Consider the following 20,057-nt stretch of genomic DNA (forward strand, 5'->3'; position numbering starts at 1 on the left):
AGAAGGAAGTGAATCGAGAGGATCCACCTCGGTTGTCATGGCTGCCTCCGCCCAAGAGAAGAGAGGGAACGATCGGTGCCCTAAAGAGAGAAAAAAAAATCTAGAGAAAAGAAGATCTAGGTTTTCTGGCTCTTGATACCATGAAGGAATATTGATTGTATTGAAGTGTTAACCTAATAAGGGAATACATGGGAGATATATATAGGAGATATAGGAAGGAGTACTAATCCTAATAGGACTAGGATTAAGGAGTACTAATCCTAATAGGACTAGTATTAGTACACAGTAAATACTAATATTATTTAATACTATTTATTTAATACTATCTGTTATTAGTGGTAATAACTAACAAAGAATATAAATATTAATTGATCCATTTACTTGTTACGTATTGTTTCATAATATATCGTATTATATTGTATTTATTGTACTGTATCGTACTATATAGTTTTGATGAATACAATATTTGTATACATTGTATCGTTCTCAATCATTACATAGTGTTACACGTCCATAATTTGAATGATAAATCTACAAAAAAGGTACGGTACAAGGTAGAGCTACTATTAAAATGTAGAATAAAAGATGAAATATGATTAACAAAGACAAAACAAGAAGAAAATATTAAGGTAATGACACGATCACACCAAATTGATCGTTATAAAAGGAAAATTTTCAATATAGTTACTAATAATAATTCAATTAAGCTACATATATAGTTTGTCTATTATGATTCATAGCTACATGTTAGAGGGAGGAGAGAGACAAGCGAGATTGAAGAGGGAATAGAGCGTTGAGCGAGATTGTGAGAGGGAGAAAAGAGGTGAGAGAGGGCAGAGAGTGGAGAGATGTGAATATTATTTGTATATTAGTTAGATTTATATATATGTAAACTAGTATGCATATATATCAATGATTATATATATATATATGCATACAATTTGTATGTGTAGTAGAATTGAGTTCAAACATTTCTATTTGCATATCAAGTCTTTCTCGCTTTATACAAACACAAATTGTACATTTATATTTGTATATCAAGTCTCTCTCACTTTATACAAACAGAATGTATATATTTATATTTTGTATATACTGTGTTTGTATCAAACGAGAGAGAGAAAGAAATTTGTATTTGTATAATTATAAGTGTATAGGACGGACATATATGTATTTGTATTTGTATATGCAGTCTCTCTCTCGCTTAATACAAGCACAAACTATACATTTGCATGTGTATGATTTGTGTTTGTATAAAGTGTGAGAGAGACTTGTAGTACATAATCGATAGACATTCTGAGCAGAGAGTTGAGAGGGAAAGCAAGAGATGACTGAAAAAATAGACAGAGACGAGCGAGATTTCCAGAAAAAGGGGAGAGAGACGAGAGAGAGGAATGTAATTATAGATAGAAGTAAGTTCCGAATTGTAAATAATGAAACCAACAACACAACGAAATATTTCATTTCGTGACATATAATTTTTATTTTTATTATGTTATAAATGTAATAAAATTTGATTTTTTTTTTTAAAAAAAAAGAATTTGTATAGTTATGGTATGCTATTTATATAACCAAAAAAGAAACAATTACTTTTATTTTTACTATACTAAGCCATAAATAGCCAAACTGTATTGGCCAAGTGGGAAGCAACAAAAACTAGTCAAATCTGGCTAGCGAGATTAAGTTAAACGAATCACAACCGTTAAATCATCATGTCAGAGATCCAACGGCTATAAACACATTCTCACAGTGTTAGGGTTTCAGAACATTCTAGAATTCTACTCCTTATAAAGTCTCGTCTTCCTCATTTCATGCTTCCTCCTTACAAACCCTAGTTCCTCAAAGCTCATTTTACTGCCCTCTCCTTTCTTCAAAACACTCGCCGACACTAAGCGAAGGAGAGATTTACAGTAGTAGATATGGCTGGAAAGGGTGAAGGTCCAGCAATCGGTATTGATCTTGGTACCACATACTCTTGCGTTGGTGTTTGGCAACATGATCGTGTTGAGATCATTGCTAATGATCAAGGTAACAGGACTACACCGTCTTATGTTGGATTCACTGACTCTGAGCGTCTCATTGGTGATGCTGCTAAGAATCAGGTCGCTATGAACCCTATCAACACTGTATTCGGTAAGATCTCGATCTACTCTTTTCATTTCATGATTTATCAGTCTGTATATGTTTATACTCCTGCCGTCGTTCTAATCAGTTTAGCTAACTATATGATCTGTGATTCTGTATCAATCTCTGTTTTTCATACTGTTGTCCATTTTTTGTTGATTGGTTATCAGTTTAGCTTGCTTTTCGTGCTAGATCTGACTAGATTTACTGTGAAGCTTTAGTTTTTACGTTCTGAGGTTAGATAAATATTTTCATGCGTACTTGTGCAGTTACTAATTATTTGGATACAGTTTTTCTAGATCTAGTTCTTTTTAATAAAGATTTGGATATTACGTAAGTAGATGTAATGTATTAGTCATATCTTACAAGTTTCATGACTAGTATGATAGTTACTAGTTTGTGATATTGTTTCCACTTGTGTTATGTGTCTCTGTCTTGTGTATGATAAGTTTATTGGGACTTTTGGAAGTTGTGCTACTTTGATTAGTCCAGTAATATCTATAGATTCATGTCTTTGTCGATAATCAGAATAAAGTTTAAGATCTTGTCGTTGTAAGTTTACCTACTGTAGATCTCCAGTTAGATCCGCTGGATTTTTATGAAGATGATTATTGATTTTATTTCTATGATCTACTATTCGCTTGTGCTTATAGAGTTGGATTGACCATATAATTTTTGAGTTTATTTGCACTTGGATCAATTTGCTTTTCATATTGTAAGCTTAGCTCTTATATATAAGAATCTGCATATAACTAAACTATTTGAAGATTTGTAGTTCGAAGTTCTTTTTCTGTGGCATATCTTGTTTGACATGTCCGTATGGAGTTTGAACCTGTTTGTACTCCATCTAAATTTTGACATGTATATTTGAAGAATCGTAAAGGTTGCAATGCTAGATACTCTGCACACTTTATTGTTTTATCTATGTTTATTATAGTGTGAAGTTGTCAGGAGAACCGACTTGGAGAGGTCTGGTGTGGCTTGGTTGTAAATTTCTGATTGCTGGACTAATTACATAATATGATAGGCATTTTCTTGGTCAGTAGGCTGTGGTTGGAAAATCTAATTTTAAGTAATAAGTATTGTATTTAAATTTGTTCCTTCAAGTAATTAATATTTGGTTGAGTAAATTTTTTTAGTTTGTAGGTTTATATATCTTGAACAAATTTATTTATGATGCAGATGCAAAAAGGTTGATTGGTAGGAGATTCAGTGATGCCACAGTGCAGAGTGACATCAAGCACTGGCCATTTAAGGTCATTGCTGGACCTGGTGATAAGCCAATGATTGTTGTCAACTACAAGGGTGAGGAAAAGCAGTTTGCTGCTGAGGAAATCTCTTCTATGGTGCTCATTAAGATGAGAGAGATTGCTGAAGCTTTCCTCGGTTCCACTGTCAAGAATGCCGTGGTTACTGTGCCAGCCTACTTTAACGACTCTCAGCGTCAGGCCACTAAGGATGCTGGTGTTATTGCTGGTTTAAATGTTATGCGTATTATCAACGAGCCTACAGCAGCTGCCATTGCTTATGGTCTGGATAAGAAGGCAACTAGTGTTGGTGAGAAGAATGTGTTGATCTTTGATCTTGGTGGTGGTACCTTTGATGTATCTCTCCTCACCATTGAGGAAGGTATCTTTGAGGTGAAGGCTACTGCCGGAGACACTCATCTCGGAGGTGAGGACTTTGACAACAGGATGGTCAACCATTTTGTTCAAGAATTCAAGAGGAAGAACAAGAAGGATATCAGTGGTAACCCTAGGGCACTTAGAAGGTTGAGAACTGCTTGTGAGAGGGCGAAGAGGACCCTTTCATCCACTGCTCAGACCACAATTGAGATTGATTCTCTCTATGAGGGTATTGATTTCTATTCCACCATCACCCGTGCTAGATTTGAGGAGCTTAACATGGATCTGTTCAGGAAGTGTATGGAACCAGTTGAAAAGTGTTTAAGAGATGCTAAGATGGACAAGAACTCTATCCATGATGTTGTACTTGTTGGTGGCTCCACTAGAATTCCCAAGGTTCAGCAGCTATTGCAAGACTTTTTTAATGGGAAGGAGCTCTGCAAGAGCATCAACCCTGATGAAGCTGTTGCTTACGGTGCTGCCGTACAAGCTGCAATTTTGAGCGGTGAAGGTAACGAGAAGGTGCAAGACCTGCTGTTGTTGGATGTCACCCCTCTCTCTCTTGGCCTGGAAACTGCTGGAGGTGTCATGACTGTGTTGATCCCCAGAAACACCACTATCCCAACCAAGAAAGAGCAGGTCTTCTCAACCTACTCAGACAATCAGCCTGGTGTGTTGATCCAGGTCTATGAAGGTGAGAGAACTAGGACCAGGGACAACAACTTGCTTGGCAAATTTGAGCTCTCTGGTATTCCTCCTGCTCCCAGGGGAGTCCCTCAGATCACAGTGTGCTTTGACATTGATGCCAATGGTATCTTGAATGTTTCTGCTGAGGACAAGACTACTGGACAAAAGAACAAGATCACCATCACCAACGACAAGGGTAGACTCTCCAAGGAGGAGATTGAGAAGATGGTTCAAGAAGCAGAGAAGTACAAGTCTGAGGACGAAGACCACAAGAAGAAGGTAGAGGCAAAGAATGCTTTGGAGAACTATGCATACAACATGAGGAACACCATCAAGGATGAGAAGATTGCATCCAAGCTGCCTGAGGCAGACAGGAAGAAGATTGAGGAGGCCATTGAGCAGGCCATCCAGTGGCTCGATGCCAACCAGCTTGCTGAGTCTGATGAATTTGAAGACAAGATGAAGGAGTTGGAGAGCATCTGCAATCCAATTATTGCCAAGATGTACCAAGGTGCTGGCGGTGACATGGGTGCTGACATGGGTGATGATGGCCCTGCTCCTAGCGGTGGCAGCGGTGCTGGTCCTAAGATCGAGGAGGTCGACTAAGCTGTTTTCGCTCCTCAATCCTCATGTTTTTGGTTTCGTCAGTTAGTTTTATCCCCAGAAACTCCATTTTAAGATTTATCCCCAAAAACTCCATTTTATTATTTCTGCATTGTAGTTTTTAGTTAATGGTGATACTTTCTGCGTATTTTGGCTTGAACTTGTTTATCAAGTATACTATCATTTTTCGGATTCATAATTTCAGATTTTGCTAAAAAGCTCTGCTGTCCCGTTTGATCTATCTATCTATGCCTTAAATATTCACTGTTTTATTTGTCTGTGACCACTCACTCTAATATTTGATGCTTGTGGCTGCTAGTTTTGGCTCTCTTTTTGATCAGTGGCATGTTTTATTGAATATAAAGCAGTTGACTATAACATGTCTCTCTACCTATTCTAGACATGGTTAAAATACAGGATTTAGTTTATTGTGAAGTATCTGTTAGTTGATATAATAATAATTATGTTTACTCCTAAGTTTGTGATAAAGGAAATGTCCAAGTATGATAATTGGACGATTAGTGATCTGAAAGGTCGATTTTCCATTGATAGCTCTTGTGTCGTTTAAAGGTTTTTTAAGTTATCCCACTTTCTTAATTCAAGTGGAATATGAAATTAGCACGTAGTTAACTCTTTTGACTATTCCTCATACATACAAAATATTAAAGGGAAAAAGTAGTATACTCAAAGAGGGGACCAAGTTGCCACCATTGACCACACCACACCCTTAGGAAGTTGATGATGACATGCGCTATTTATTGCACTTGTACAGAAAGAAAGAAAGAAGTAAAATTTGACTCAGCTTTCTTAATGGTCACATGCTGTGCTGACCACAATTACTTAATTCTATGAGGGACACAACCAATGACTCCATTGCCTTTGGTTTGTGGTCCTTAGATACAAGATAGGCTCTCCATTAAGGTTCATTTGGGATTGGGATACTCTTTTCAACACATGTTCTTCTTTCATTAAGACATTACACATTAACAAGTCAAAACTTAAAAGTAATTCATATTCGAATATCGAATACCAACATAAACATCCTCTACATAGACTGACTGAAACTAGCATTGAATATCATACCAAATTGTGTTGCAACAGAAGCTACAGCTAGTCTGGCAAAACCTACCAACAACATCTAGTGTGTGCAAATAGATCATAAAATTGCATAAACCAACATCATATGAAACTTAAGTTGGTGCACCCTTTCACCAAACAGGCACACCAGTACATCTACACTTAGGTCAACATGAGGTCGTTTCCTCCAAGGTGAGGACGGAGGCAAACACGAACTTCATGTTCTTCAGGTCCTTCACAAAGTTTTGGTACCAACATCTCTAGCACAGTTCCTGATTCGTCGTAGTATGCTTCGATTTTGGCATCTTCTGGGATTCTTGTTGAAAGAGGAATTTCTCTGACAAACTCACCTGGAGGGCAGTGTTCTGAGGATGACTCGTCAAGCTTGAAACTTCTGTTTTGTCTGTTGATGAATGGCATACGAGATGTGCTTAAACAAGATACCTTTATTATACCATGTGTGAGTGTGTTTCGCCAGGAAACTTTCACCCTTTGAAGATCTACAAATGGCAAACTCAGTACGATTAAGTAACCTTGTTCATCTTCATATATGCTTTTTGCAGCTGTTACTGGCCCGTAGACATCCCTCATCACCCCACTAAAGTCATGTAACCAATGCGGTTCGGTTGGGTGAATTTCAAGATCTGGAGTTTGATAGGAAGGAGGATTTACTTGCAGGAAACACTCATCTTCATTTCCGTGAGGGAAGAAATCCTTTTTCCTTTTCCCATTCGCAGGTAGTAGATCCATTGCGTCCCCGTTGCTGTGATTCGATGGCTGAGTTAACAAATTAAGCCCTGATCCATTAGCCAGTTTCTTTGGATTGGGATGCGGGTTACTCTTAATTGGCGGGAGGGGTCTCTCAAGCTCAAATTCAGTGTTGGGGAGGTTTCTCCATGAACTGTAATCGCTTGCTTCGTGAGGAATACTGAAGTTGAGTTCCCTACCTGTGAGTTCCATCCATCGTTTGCGCTCCTCTTCATCAAGAACCATGAGACTGGGAGATGAAACAACCTCAATACCATGAATACACTGAGGATTCGACAGCCCCCTGTAGTGCTTCCTCTGCATTCTATGAGATCGAACAAAACCTTTGTCAGCACTAAAGGGAAACGGGCGCTCCCCTTGACGAGAATGCCCATTCATGTAACTCCGAAGCTGCATCTTACCCAGTGCATTCTCAGGCCTTTCCTTGAAAATCCACATATACAGGTTCTCCATGTCATGTTGAACCATGAATAGATCAAGCTGGAGATCAGATTTATCAAACCCGGAATATCCATTACTGTCCCTTACCATCTTTGCCTTCGATTTCTCATTTAACACAGGCCTAAAATAAAAGCTAAAGAAAACCCAAGCACCCCAAATACTATCCAAACGTTTCGCACATTTCCTTCCAACTTTAGACGCACTAATAGAACTTTCAGTCTCATAAACCTGTGTACCAAGCCCGACATCAAGAATATCACAATGTTCCGAGTTCCATGGCTGCGAAGGAGGGCTACGCTCAGCTGATAAAGGCAAATTAATATCAGGTGGACATGTTATGACTACTTGTCTATTCATCTCAAGGTCTAACTCATCATGTGAAGAAGATGCACTCGAATCCATGGACAAACGAGTCGAAGGATGATGATTCTCCATCGACAGCCCAATACAACACCAAACAGTATCTTCTATCTCACAATTCCTCTTCTTTGGGAGACAAACAATAGCTAATATGACAAACTTCAATACTAACAAACCAAAACAACAACTTGAACAAAAAGACTAAATCTTTACAAACACAACAACTATACTAAAGTTCTCTAACAACAAAAAAACCTATATCAAACCACCACTAAAACAAACAAAACCCCAGATTGGAAAATCAGCAAATACCCAAAATAAAAAAAGGGAAATCCCACACAACCCCAAATTCTTATACAACAAAAGAATGAACTTTTAGGAACAAAAAATCCCTATTTATATGACAAAAGCCCAAATCCAAGAAAATCAACTCTGTAAAAGTACATAGGCTTTTTTTTTTCCAACACAAACAATATAAAAATTGAATCTTTATCACTATATAGTATAAAAAGATAATATTTTTCTTTCTTTTTTTAATAACAAAAGGTGTAAATATAGTGGATGTACAGTAATTACCAATCTATGAAGCCAAAACCCAAGAAAAGTACCAAATCTGAAGTGATTTTTGAAGAATACCTTAAAACTGCAGGAGCAACAAAGAAGAGAGAAGAAGAGAAATCAATGGTCCAAATTAACACCCTCATCTTCTTCTTTATCTCTTTTTTTTGTTTTGTTTTTGTTTTTGTATCTGACTGAGTCTTTGTTGTCTTTCTCTCAAGAATTCGTCATACATACACACACACAATACAAAAGGGGCAAAAGGGGGTGGAGATAGAGATATATAGAGAGAGAAAAGTGAATATAGAGAGAGAAAGACAGAGACCCAAATGGAGAAGAAAGCTGGAAAATGGGGTCTGTGAGGTTTAGGGGACAAATTTGTTGGTTTCTGTTGAGATTGACACAGAAAAATCAAGAATCATCACCGTTTTCCAACCGTGTTTCCTTAATTGTGTTTGCTTTTTTTATTTTATTTGGCTGATCGAACTTAAATACGTGATCACAAACTCTTATAGAAATACGAGATTTTAAATAAAATATTAAGAGAAGTATTAAAAATATTTTTAAATTTTGACGCAAATTATTTTATCTTGAAATTATTGACAACTTTTAAAAAAACTTTTCTATTTGACTAATTGAACTTAATTATACTCATGATCTGCTACAAATGAAGAGTGTTTGAAACAGAATTATAACCGTTAAATCAACCGTAAAATTGACTTATCGGGATTAAGTTAACGGTTTAACGGTTAAGAACATATTAAAATTTAATAAAATAAACGGCTTATTTGTATGGAGTTGGATTATTCAATTTACTTATCAGAGAAATCGTTAACCCAATAAAAATTACCATACTTACATTTTATTTTAGATATAATAGCCTCATTTAATATGTTATCATGATATATAAGAGTAATTATATATTTTTCCTTTCTTAATCCTAATTCCTATAGGCTAAAGTTGTAAAGCCATTAAAATCATAAAAGCACTGAGGATATGTACATGAAAAATATGTTGCAATTTATTGAGTCATTGGCAAAGTGGAAGAACAATGAAAATGGGATAACTAACTGAAAATCTGAATTAATTTATCCATTTAATTTTGTTGCTGCTAAAAAATTATTATTTTTTGGGAAAATGTATTTATCGATAAAAAGAGAAGATATCGTGGACATTAGAGGTTAGACAGTACATCTATTTGATAATTGTTAATCCGTTATGAAATCAACCGATATTTTATAGTCGGCTAGTGGATTAGTAAATCTAAAAGGTCTAACCGTTTTCCAATGGTGTTTCCTTAATTGGGTTCGGTCACGTAACATGGGTCTCAAATTCTTATAAAAGTTTGAAACTTCTAATAAAATATCGAGAGAAGTATTGAAAATATTTTTAAATTTAACGTGAATTATTTTATCTTGAAACTATTGACAATTTTAAAAATAATTTTCTATTTGACTAACTAAACTTAATTACATTCATGACCTACTACATGTAGGGAGTGTTCGAAACAGAATTGTAACCGTTAAATCAACCATAAAATTGACTTATCGAGATTAAGTTAACGGTTTGACAGTTTAACGGTTGGGAACATATTAAAATTTAATAAAATAAACGGTTAACTGTTGGGAATATATTAAAAGTTAATAAAATAAACAACTTTTTGGTATAAAGGTGGATTATTCAATTTCTTTTTAAGGTAAATCGTTTTGGAAACATATTAAAATTTAATAAAATTAACGACTTATTTGTATGGGGTGGATTATTCAGTTTCCTCATCCGATAAACCGTTAAACTATTAGGAGTTACTATACTTACATTTTTATTTTAGATATAGTAGCGTTATTTAATATTTTACCATAATGTATAAGAGTAATTATATGTTTTTCCTTTGTTAGTCCTAACTCCTATAGATTAAACTTTGGCGAAGTGCTTATACGCACTCACCCACTCAACAATTGTTAATCCGTTATGGAACCAACCGGTGTTTTATAGGTTGACTAGTGGATTAGTAAATCTAAAAATTGATATTCGATAGGTCTAACCGTTAAGCGAAATTATCTATTTTGTCTGTCCGATAAGCTGCCCTAGTCACATGGCATGATAAATGATATCAAACTCTCGTAGAAGCGTGAGACTCTTAATAAAATCTAGAGAGAAGTACTGAAAACACATCAAAATTTGGCGCGAATTATTTATTGAAAGATAGGATAGTTAAAGTGCCTATTTGTACACTATGAAAGTTTGAGATCAAAGTTAAAATTTGAAGCCAAGTTTAGGATTTAATATATGTATTATGTCATTTTGAAAATACTCATCTACTTGACTAGTTGTACTTAAATACGTCTCCGAATATCTAAATGGCATAACAAGTAGTCTCAAACTCTTGTAAGAGCGTGAAACTCTTAATAAAACGTGAGGAGAAGTATTGAAAACATTCCTAAACTTAAATTTAGGAGTGTATTTCACTCATATAACAAGATCATGAATGCATTTAAGTTTAAATAATCAAGTATGGAGTGTTCTTATGACTACCAATAATTCATAAACAAAGTTACTAATTCACGTCAATTTTAGGGTTTTTAGTACTTCTCTCAATTATTTTTACATATATAATTCATTATATCATTATTGAATATATGTTATTGTTACTTTATATATATATATATATATATATATATATAATTATTATGTTTTAATATTATTAAATTAAATAATATATAGTTATATCATTTAATTTTTCATTAAAACAATTAATTAAATTATTAATATTTCTTAACTAAATCTTTAAATTTTTATAAAACTTCGATTTGAAATTTTAAAGTTAAATCTTTAAACGTTAAACTTTTTGTAAGCTTTATCTTTAAATCCAATTTAAATTATAAATTATAAATTCAGTTTTAAACTTTAAACTTTAAAATTCAATTGTATATTAGTCTAATATTAAAATAGTGGAAAATTAAATTTATAAAATGACAAGCATTAAATATAAGAGATTATTTTTTTTAAAAAAATCAAGGCTAATAGTCGTATATTTATTTAAAGAAATAAATTATACAAATAGAAATACGAGAAAGAGTACATAATCTACGCAGTTACCTTCTAGGGAGGGTTTTGTTTGAACTAGGTATTGAATATTGTACTAATAATTAAATTTTTTTCAAATTGTTTTTGTAAAAATTTGTATCATTTCAAAAGAAACATTATTTGNTTCAATAATGATATAATGAACACAGACATTTTTAAAATGAAAAAAAATGTATAGGATCGAGATACGATCAAATCTTGTCTTGGGAGCAAAAACAAAAAAAAAAATTTGATAGTTATAACGATTTGAAAAATATTTTTACGTTGGTTAAAATTATTGTTACGATACTAAATTTTATGGAAAATCATTTGTCCTCTGCACTATTTAATAGTGTATATTAAAGGTATGTTTCTGTTCATGTGGACACATTACTATTTATAATTATGCAATATTTATAATGTCTAGGTGAACACGTATATACCTTTAAAATATATAATTAAATAGTATAAAGGATAAAAGATCATTTTCAAAGTTTCATATCATTATAACAATATCGATCAAAATTCAAATATTTCAGACCATTTTCCTATAATTATAAACGGAGATTGATTGATCAAATAATAAGTGAGAATAGAAAATTGCTCCTCCTACTAAATAATTGAGCCTTTAATCAAGTGGATCATTAAGTTTTTTATTTTATTTTTTATAGTGAACATCAACATATTACATTAGATCAGTTTTAAAAAATATGTATATAAAATATTTAGTTTTATAGCAAGTTATAAGTTCACGTGCTTCGTATATTTGCCTTTATATAAATTATTTTTTAGAATTAAGTTAAATTTAAGATTCATTTCTTTATATAATTTCAGACCAATATTTATTTTAATTAATATTTATCAATAACGAACCTTCAAACTAAATTACTCGTGAATTAAATATCCAATCTTAAATGTGAAATAGAGTATTGAAGAGCATCATATCAAATAAAAAAATAATTTTTTTTTATTTGAATTTAAACAATTCTTGTGAGATTTTTTTACCTACCCTACATGAAGAAATATTATTTTAAAAGATAAAATCTAAAACGTGAGAAAGCACTGAGTTTTTTTTAATTTTTTAATTTCTGACTCTTAAAATGAAACATATTAGAAAAACATTTTTTTTTAAAATAGAAAATAAATTTATAAGATGTGCATTCTTATTAGGACTATCACCTTCTAGGGAGCTAAACGATAATTTTTTTTAATGATTAAATAACATTATATTATAATCAATGATTAAAAATTGGTACAAAATTAAGATAAGTGAAATGACTGATTGTCCTTGTGCTTTTAATCACAATAATAAAGGGAAAGTGTACTATGTTTGATTATCATTTTACAAATCTTTCGTAAATAAAATATGTATAAGTTATGAATCAATTAATACATTATTTTATCCAATGTAAAAAATAAAATAATTAATACAATGAGTAATCAAATTTTATAAATCTCATCTCTACATAACTAATCTCTATATGAATAACTCTGATTAGCAATCAAACAGAAATTGTTACATATTCACTTTAGCAAATGCTCCCTATTTAATTGGATGATTATTTTCCATTAACTGAATTACTAATAATCAAATTTGGAGTTGCAAAGTGTTATTAACTTTTTTTTAGTAAAATAATATATTAATAAATATCGTTTATAAGTGGAAATGTAAATTAGATAAGTAAAAGGAAATAGAGTAAATATCACTTTTAATTAAAAATAAATAAGGGACAAGTGGATAGAAATGTAAAAAATGTCACATTTCTTATCAATTATTGATAATAATACTTAATACTCATCACTACTTATATATCAAAATGTTCATCTTTTAAATACAATTATTTTCCACTTAAGCTTTTGGTCCAAAATACTCATCTAATAATGAGTTCACTTTCTTATCTCTTTTTAAAGAAAAAGAAGTAATAATATATATATTAAGGTCAAATAAATGTTGTTTGGAATGCAAGCAAAATGAATTTGTGGAAACATGAATCATTACTACTTTTTTTTGTTGGGGGGGGGGGTTCCTTTATTTTTTATTTTAAAAATATTTAATATGTAAAATGAAGACTATACTAGACTATATTAATTCAATATAACTTGTGCACAATTGAATAACAAATTAATTTTTCTAATATAATTAACTAGCGAACAATGTAAAATAGATATTTACTTAAAGTCTGATAGACTGTATAAGAATAATGCTTAAATTATAACTCGTAAAATAACATAAATTTCTACGCAAATTCCTTAAACCTTGTCCAAGTTATGTTTTGGATCCAAAATTCAAAGCCCAATATTCAACTATATGGGCTATGAAGAGAGTCAAGATTGGACTTGTAAAAAATTTGAGAAATAACAAAAATAATAGATATAGTAAGGTTCGATAGCTATAATTTCGATAATTGCGCTCCATAACTATAGTTTTGTTTGCTATGGAAATTGCAGTTGTATATATCTACCTACCAAAAAATTGTACCCTAAAGTGCTCTTACTATGACTTAATTTCACAAGTCATAAATTTAAAGAAACTTTTATCTTGTTCGATATAAATGTATAGTATCTAATTCACAACGTATGCCTCGCAATTTTCCTTCAAATTAGAACAACGCGAAAGTAAGTGGTTTCAGTAAATAGCGATTTACTTTCAAATTAGAACTTCTCAAATCTCCATGCATATATCAATTAGTCAGATTCCAAATCAGATATCGAATAAAAAAAAAAAGACAATTCTACCAAGTAATGCAAATTCAAATCATCATTTTGCTCCAAAATAATAGTCCTTTCGAGTTTATATTATATACTATTTTATGGTAACTAAAACGTGCCTCTAACGCTATACATAATATATACTAACAAATTAAAATTCCAAGTAAGAACTTGTATATATGTAGACAAATATATAATTAAGTACAAATGCTCAAGCCTTACTTGACTTACAAATTAAACATTCCAACTATGTTTATCATAATAAAATTGAAACCTTATTGATCAAATCATTCTTCAACAATGGGAGAAGAACAACATCATTATAGAGAACTCGAAATCAACCCTGTTATAGTTGGCCTTCTTGGTATCATAGTTGGCGCTATAATCGTAGTTATTATACATTTTATAATAATATCATGGTGTAAAAACACTTCATCTGATCCTCCAGAGCAAAACACGACTATCCCAATAAGTCAAAGTCAAAATCGCTCTCGTGCTAGAGCTCAACAAGAGACGTCTAGTAGCACGAGCACGAGTAATTCAATGGTGCAATTGATTGTTTTATCGAGGTACAACAAGGATACGAAAGAAGATATGTGTTGTATATGTTTAGGTGAATTTTTGGAAGGCGATGAAGTTAGGGTATTGTCTCAATGTATGCATATTTTTCATGTACCATGTATAAATGTGTGGTTACATTCTCATCGAAATTGCCCGCTTTGTCGTGCGGAGACTACATTATTGGCTCCTCCGCATCAACGTTTAATAGGTTTGTTGCCGGAGTCTCGTAGGCAAATTCATAATTTAGAGTCTGTGGATTCAGAATGAGCATGTATATATACGCATGTTTACGTTCGTTTTGGTTTGTATACATCTTTGTATTTCCTATATATGGGCCTAATAGAAATGATCCAAATGACCATTTATATGGTCCACAAACTCCAAGCCCATCACCAACTTTATTTTATTGGTTGACTATATCTTTAACGTTAAAATGAAGTTATTCTTATTCGTGCCGTTACTAATCTCATCATTTGTATCCTTCAATTGGATGGAAAATCCCAATCAACTAAAATTAACCAATTTTAATTCGACCCGATCCAATTAATCATATAACTCGTTTCTTTTATCTGAATCAACTTTGTTTTCCACCACCCGCACCTCCACTTAAACCACCACCAAAGACACCTCTCTGATATCTCCTCCACCTCCACCTCTCCCACTACTGTACCTCCTCCAAGTCAACAACCACAAATAAATAACTTTATAAAAATAATAAATAAATAATTATCACATATTAAATTACACTGATATAATAAATATTTTGTATCATCAAAGCATATATAATTAAAAAAATTATTTCAGCATTTCATTTTTGTTCTTGAAGATTTCCATGTATACACCAAAGCACCGTCAAACACACAATTATTTTAAAAAATAATAATTAAAATAATGCCATAAAATCAGTAAGTATATCCAACCCCGAAATCGAATTGTCAACAAAAAAAATTTAACATTTCAGTGTCTCAGTAATTAATATCTCCTTCGTCTCAATTTAGGTGATATTTTTAAAATTTTGATGATTAAATGAATTTTCATATTTAACAACGTTAAAATTAAAACGTTCTAATTCTTGAAATTCAAATTTGTCATGTCTTTGTTTTAGTTGTTTGTTCTATTTCTTTTTTGATATGTTTTAAAAATAATATTTACTTTCTTTTTTAATCACTCTTTAGTTTTAATTTTCTTGGCAGAAACTGACCCACATGCAAAGTTGAGGGTGCACATACATTCGTTAAGTTCATAAATCTTTTTGGGAAACTTACATAAATATACTATAATAAAAAAATATTTACCATTTATAGCAATAATATTTTTACCTCACTTGATCACTTTTAATTCATTTATAATACAAGTTTAATACATATTACAAATTTAACAAAGCATTGCTATAAATGGTAATAAACAAAAAGTATCGCTAAAATCAGTAATTATTTTTTAAAATGTATTAATTTATGTAATTTTTCCAATCTTTTTCTACATGTATACATGTGTATATATCTGAAAAATTAGCAGAAACAGAAATATAATTAATAGTGCAATCATGATTCATAAAGTAGTAGAGCCTTGTGTTACTACTCGCTAGTATATTAGCCGAAGGTAACTACTCCGAAACCAAGGTTCAAATCCAGGTAAAGCCATATTTTATTATTTTTGTTTCAAGTTTAGATTGATACACTCTAAGTCTTTAAATTCCGATTCTTGACATATTTAAAAATTACATAATTAAATTATTTTTTATTACATTTAATATATTATTAATTTAAAACCATAAAATTGAATTTATTTTTATTTATTTTTAACCTTCATGTCAAGTTAAAATCAGATAAATATATTGAAACGAAGTATATATATATAAGAAAATGTTCATCTCATCTCATGTATGATGTTTACACTATTTTGTCGTTTATTTTTACCCTTTTAATAATCCTCATTAATATCTCAATAATTCCAAAAAAGTAAAATTATTTTAAGAATATAATATTCTCATAATGCATTGTACACTTGTCTTAAATTCCCAAAACCATACAAAATAATTTTTTTTTTTAAAAAAAAAGGGCCACTATACTTAATAATAATACATAATCAATTAATATCATGCCCAATTTCTCTACCACTAAAATTTCAAAAACCTCTCCCTTCACCGGCGCCGGCGTCTTCACCGGAGCTCCGACATGTCCCCTTTATTTGCAATTGTCTCACTGATCATACTTATAATCATACCGACTATCGTATTCGCTTTCATCTACGCTATGAAACGCCCGGATAACGTTTTCCGGCGAAGCTCCGGCGAAAATTCCGGTGAGTCGACCACCGGAATTATTACACATCATACGGATATGTTATCGACTGTAAAGTATGAAAAAAAAACTTCGCCGGAGAAGGAGGAAGATTCCGGCAATGAGTGTCCGGTGTGTTTGACGGCGTTTATTGACGGAGAAGAAGTTAGACAATTGATGACGTGTAAACATATTTTTCATTTTTCTTGTATTGATAAATGGCTTTGTTCTAAATCAAGTTGTCCGGTTTGCCGTGCTGCCGTTACCGTTAAACGGCCTAAACGGCCGGCGGTGAACTTCGATGACGATTTCCGGCAAGGTTTGCCGGATGCTGCTGCGTTAGTTTGATTGTTGTAATGCAATTTTTACGTTTTGCTCGAAGTTCAACTGAATTTATTACTTTCGATAATTATTATGTATATATTTATGTGAAGAATTAGATTATTTACGTATTTATTCTGAATTTAATGACTCAATATTGGATGTTTATAAGTAGACATGTTAAATATCATAAAGTAAGCAAACACGTGTATTTTACGAGATAATTTTATACGATTTGTCATGTAGCGCAAGTGTATGTCACACAATTTATTATATTTAACGTGTTTGTTTATTTGTCTAATGTTCTAATTATTTAAATGATTATTTGTACACACTTAAATTAAAGAACATAAATATTAGTTAGAAGACATATTTATATATTAAGCCTTTTTAAAAATTATATTTATATTTGAATTCAATTAACTTTATAAGTGAAATATTTATTGATTTTCATAGCATTAAAAGGATGCTCTCTTTAATGATTTTATATGAATATTTAGAACTTAGACTTCTTATTAAAGAAAATAAATATATATTCCTAGAAATTTAAATTGTTCAACCAATTAATATCAGAATAAAAAGTGAATTACTTTTATGGAGAAAGTGCACTAATCACTTTAAACAAAAAATTTCACATGTAATAAGCTTATCACTAGTTCAATATCAATTTATCGATATTACACTATACATAATTCAATTAATAAGATAAAATAAATATTAAATACTAATTAAAGAAGGATAAGTAATTACTAGTAACATACTTTGTTGCAATTTGAGTTAATGCGTCAAATGATCAATGTTTATCGACTTAACAAATCGATTATTTAGCTATTAATCTAAGAATTTGTGTATAGTAAAAAAAATAAAAAAATTGTGAAATCGAAATAAATTAATACTTGTGTAGTTCTCAATTAATAAAGTGGGGTATTCAATTAGTCCAAATAAATCATAGAGAAATAAAGGAAAAGGGTGTAAAAAATATTTATAGTGGCCAAAATTATTGATATGATATCAAAATTTAATGGAGAATCTTTTACTTTCTGCACTATTTAATAGTGTATTTAAAAAGTATATATATGTCCATGTGAACATGTTACTATTTATATTTATATTGTTCAAATCGATACATATATATCTTTACAATATATTATTGAATAATGCAAAAATAAAATGTATTTCGTAAGAAAATTATTAAACTCCTAAAAGAGTAAATAAAATTTTACTAAGTTATTCTTAATAAATATCTTTAAAAAAAGAAAAGCTCTTTAATCATTTTTTATCATATAAAATTATCTTTATTGAATCAAAATAATAATTAAAAGAAAAACTAAGAACACAATTTATTATTAAAGGGACGGAGCAAACAAGAAACATTTCAAAAGTAATATTTTTCACGTTTGAATTATTTTGACAAATTTTTCATAGGAAAACAAGTATTTTAAAAAATCACAAAAAATGACACTTCCCTAGTAAAAATAAAGTAGAGGTGGACATGATATGATATGATACGATATTTGAACGAGTGAATGACTCATATATGTAGTAAAAGTAAAAGTAGTGGTACACGTGATATGGTATGGTACGGTATGGTACGATATGGTATGATATTTGAAAGTTTGATATTGTAATTTCGAAATTCAAGTTTTAATTTATTATATCATTATCATATCAATTCAATTCGGTATATTGGAGTTTAATTTTGGTATTCCATGGTACGGTATATCGTTAATCATAGTTAGTTCAATTTCTACTAATATATATTCGTATAATAGAGTATTATGACTTCAACTATTAAAGAATGTTTCAATTGTATCATACTAACATATTACACATATATATTCAAAATAAAGTAAAAACAAGTCATTTTGTTCATCAGTTACATTTTAATCAAAATAGAGTATTCACATTTAATTTTTTAAACATTTAGTTAATACTCATATTAGATTGTGTATTTGTTAGTATTTTAAGAATATATATATATGTGTGTGTTATTTATGTAACTATATATTTCGATATAGTATTCAATAATTCAATTTTTTATTTCTAAATATCAAATATCGTACCAAATATTAAAAATTAAACTATATACCATATACCATAACAAATATCATATATTACAGTCACAATATTAAAATCTACAATATGATATGATAATTCAATATATATTCATCGAGATAAAAATAATAAAAAGTTAGGTGTGAAGTTGATTTAGAAAAGTCAATTGAGTTTGGTATGAACTCTAAGCTGCTAAACTATCGAAGTTCATAAATACACAATTCTATATTTTAATTCATATCGTTTAATTATTTAATTTACCGCTTGTTTTTCACAAGCTTATGTGTAGCTTTATTTATCTCATATTAATTGATTATTTTTTACTTTGTATATTTTAAAAAAATTATGTAAGTAAAAAATAATTTTACTAATTCATCAATTTAAAATATTTTGAAAATTGTACAAACAAATTTTATTAAAAAAAATTAATTTCAAAGGTTATAAATGAAATTTTTAATTAATGTTTTCTTGTTTTATTAGGACGGAGAAAAGTATGAGATAACTATTTTTTTACTATAATGATCAATTAATATGAAACGAAGGAAGTATAATCAAATCATTGACTCATGTGTCCTTAAATTATGTGTACTATTTCAACAATATCATTTTACATATTATTGATAGGATCACAAATATATTTACTCACTATATTTTTTATTGACATTAACTCAATATTAATAAAGTATAATAGAAAAAAATAAATTATCTTTTCTTGATTTATAAAAAATAACAAGTAAAATAGGACATTAAATTAGAAAATATTTTACAAGTAAATAGAAACGAAGAGAATAATATTTTTACATAGGAAATTAGAAAGCTTTAGTGAGAA

At 30.6% G+C, this 20,057-nt stretch overlaps 2 protein-coding genes and 1 pseudogene across 2 annotated transcripts; 2 read left to right on the plus strand and 1 right to left on the minus strand.

Moving 5' to 3' along the window:
* The first annotated feature begins 1,803 nt into the window (after positions 1-1,803).
* Positions 1,804-5,277, plus strand: LOC107030866 (heat shock cognate 70 kDa protein 2-like). Its single transcript, XM_015232094.2, has 2 exons — positions 1,804-2,130; positions 3,304-5,277. The coding sequence occupies exons 1-2, from the start codon at positions 1,917-1,919 to the stop codon at positions 5,037-5,039; spliced, it is 1,950 nt and encodes a 649-aa protein (XP_015087580.1). The 5' UTR covers positions 1,804-1,916; the 3' UTR covers positions 5,040-5,277.
* Positions 5,278-5,977: 700 nt separating this feature from the next.
* Positions 5,978-8,657, minus strand: LOC107031300. The gene is given in 2 exon segments (XM_015232619.2): positions 5,978-6,308; positions 6,311-8,657. Coding segments are annotated over 2 exon segments (1,563 nt in total). The 5' UTR covers positions 7,758-8,657; the 3' UTR covers positions 5,978-6,192.
* A 7,998-nt stretch (positions 8,658-16,655) lies between these two features.
* LOC107030670 lies at positions 16,656-17,340 on the plus strand (annotated as a pseudogene).
* The last annotated feature ends 2,717 nt before the right edge of the window (positions 17,341-20,057 follow it).

Source organism: Solanum pennellii, chromosome 9 (genome assembly GCF_001406875.1).
Source record: "Solanum pennellii chromosome 9, SPENNV200".
Lineage (NCBI taxonomy): Eukaryota > Viridiplantae > Streptophyta > Magnoliopsida > Solanales > Solanaceae > Solanum > Solanum pennellii.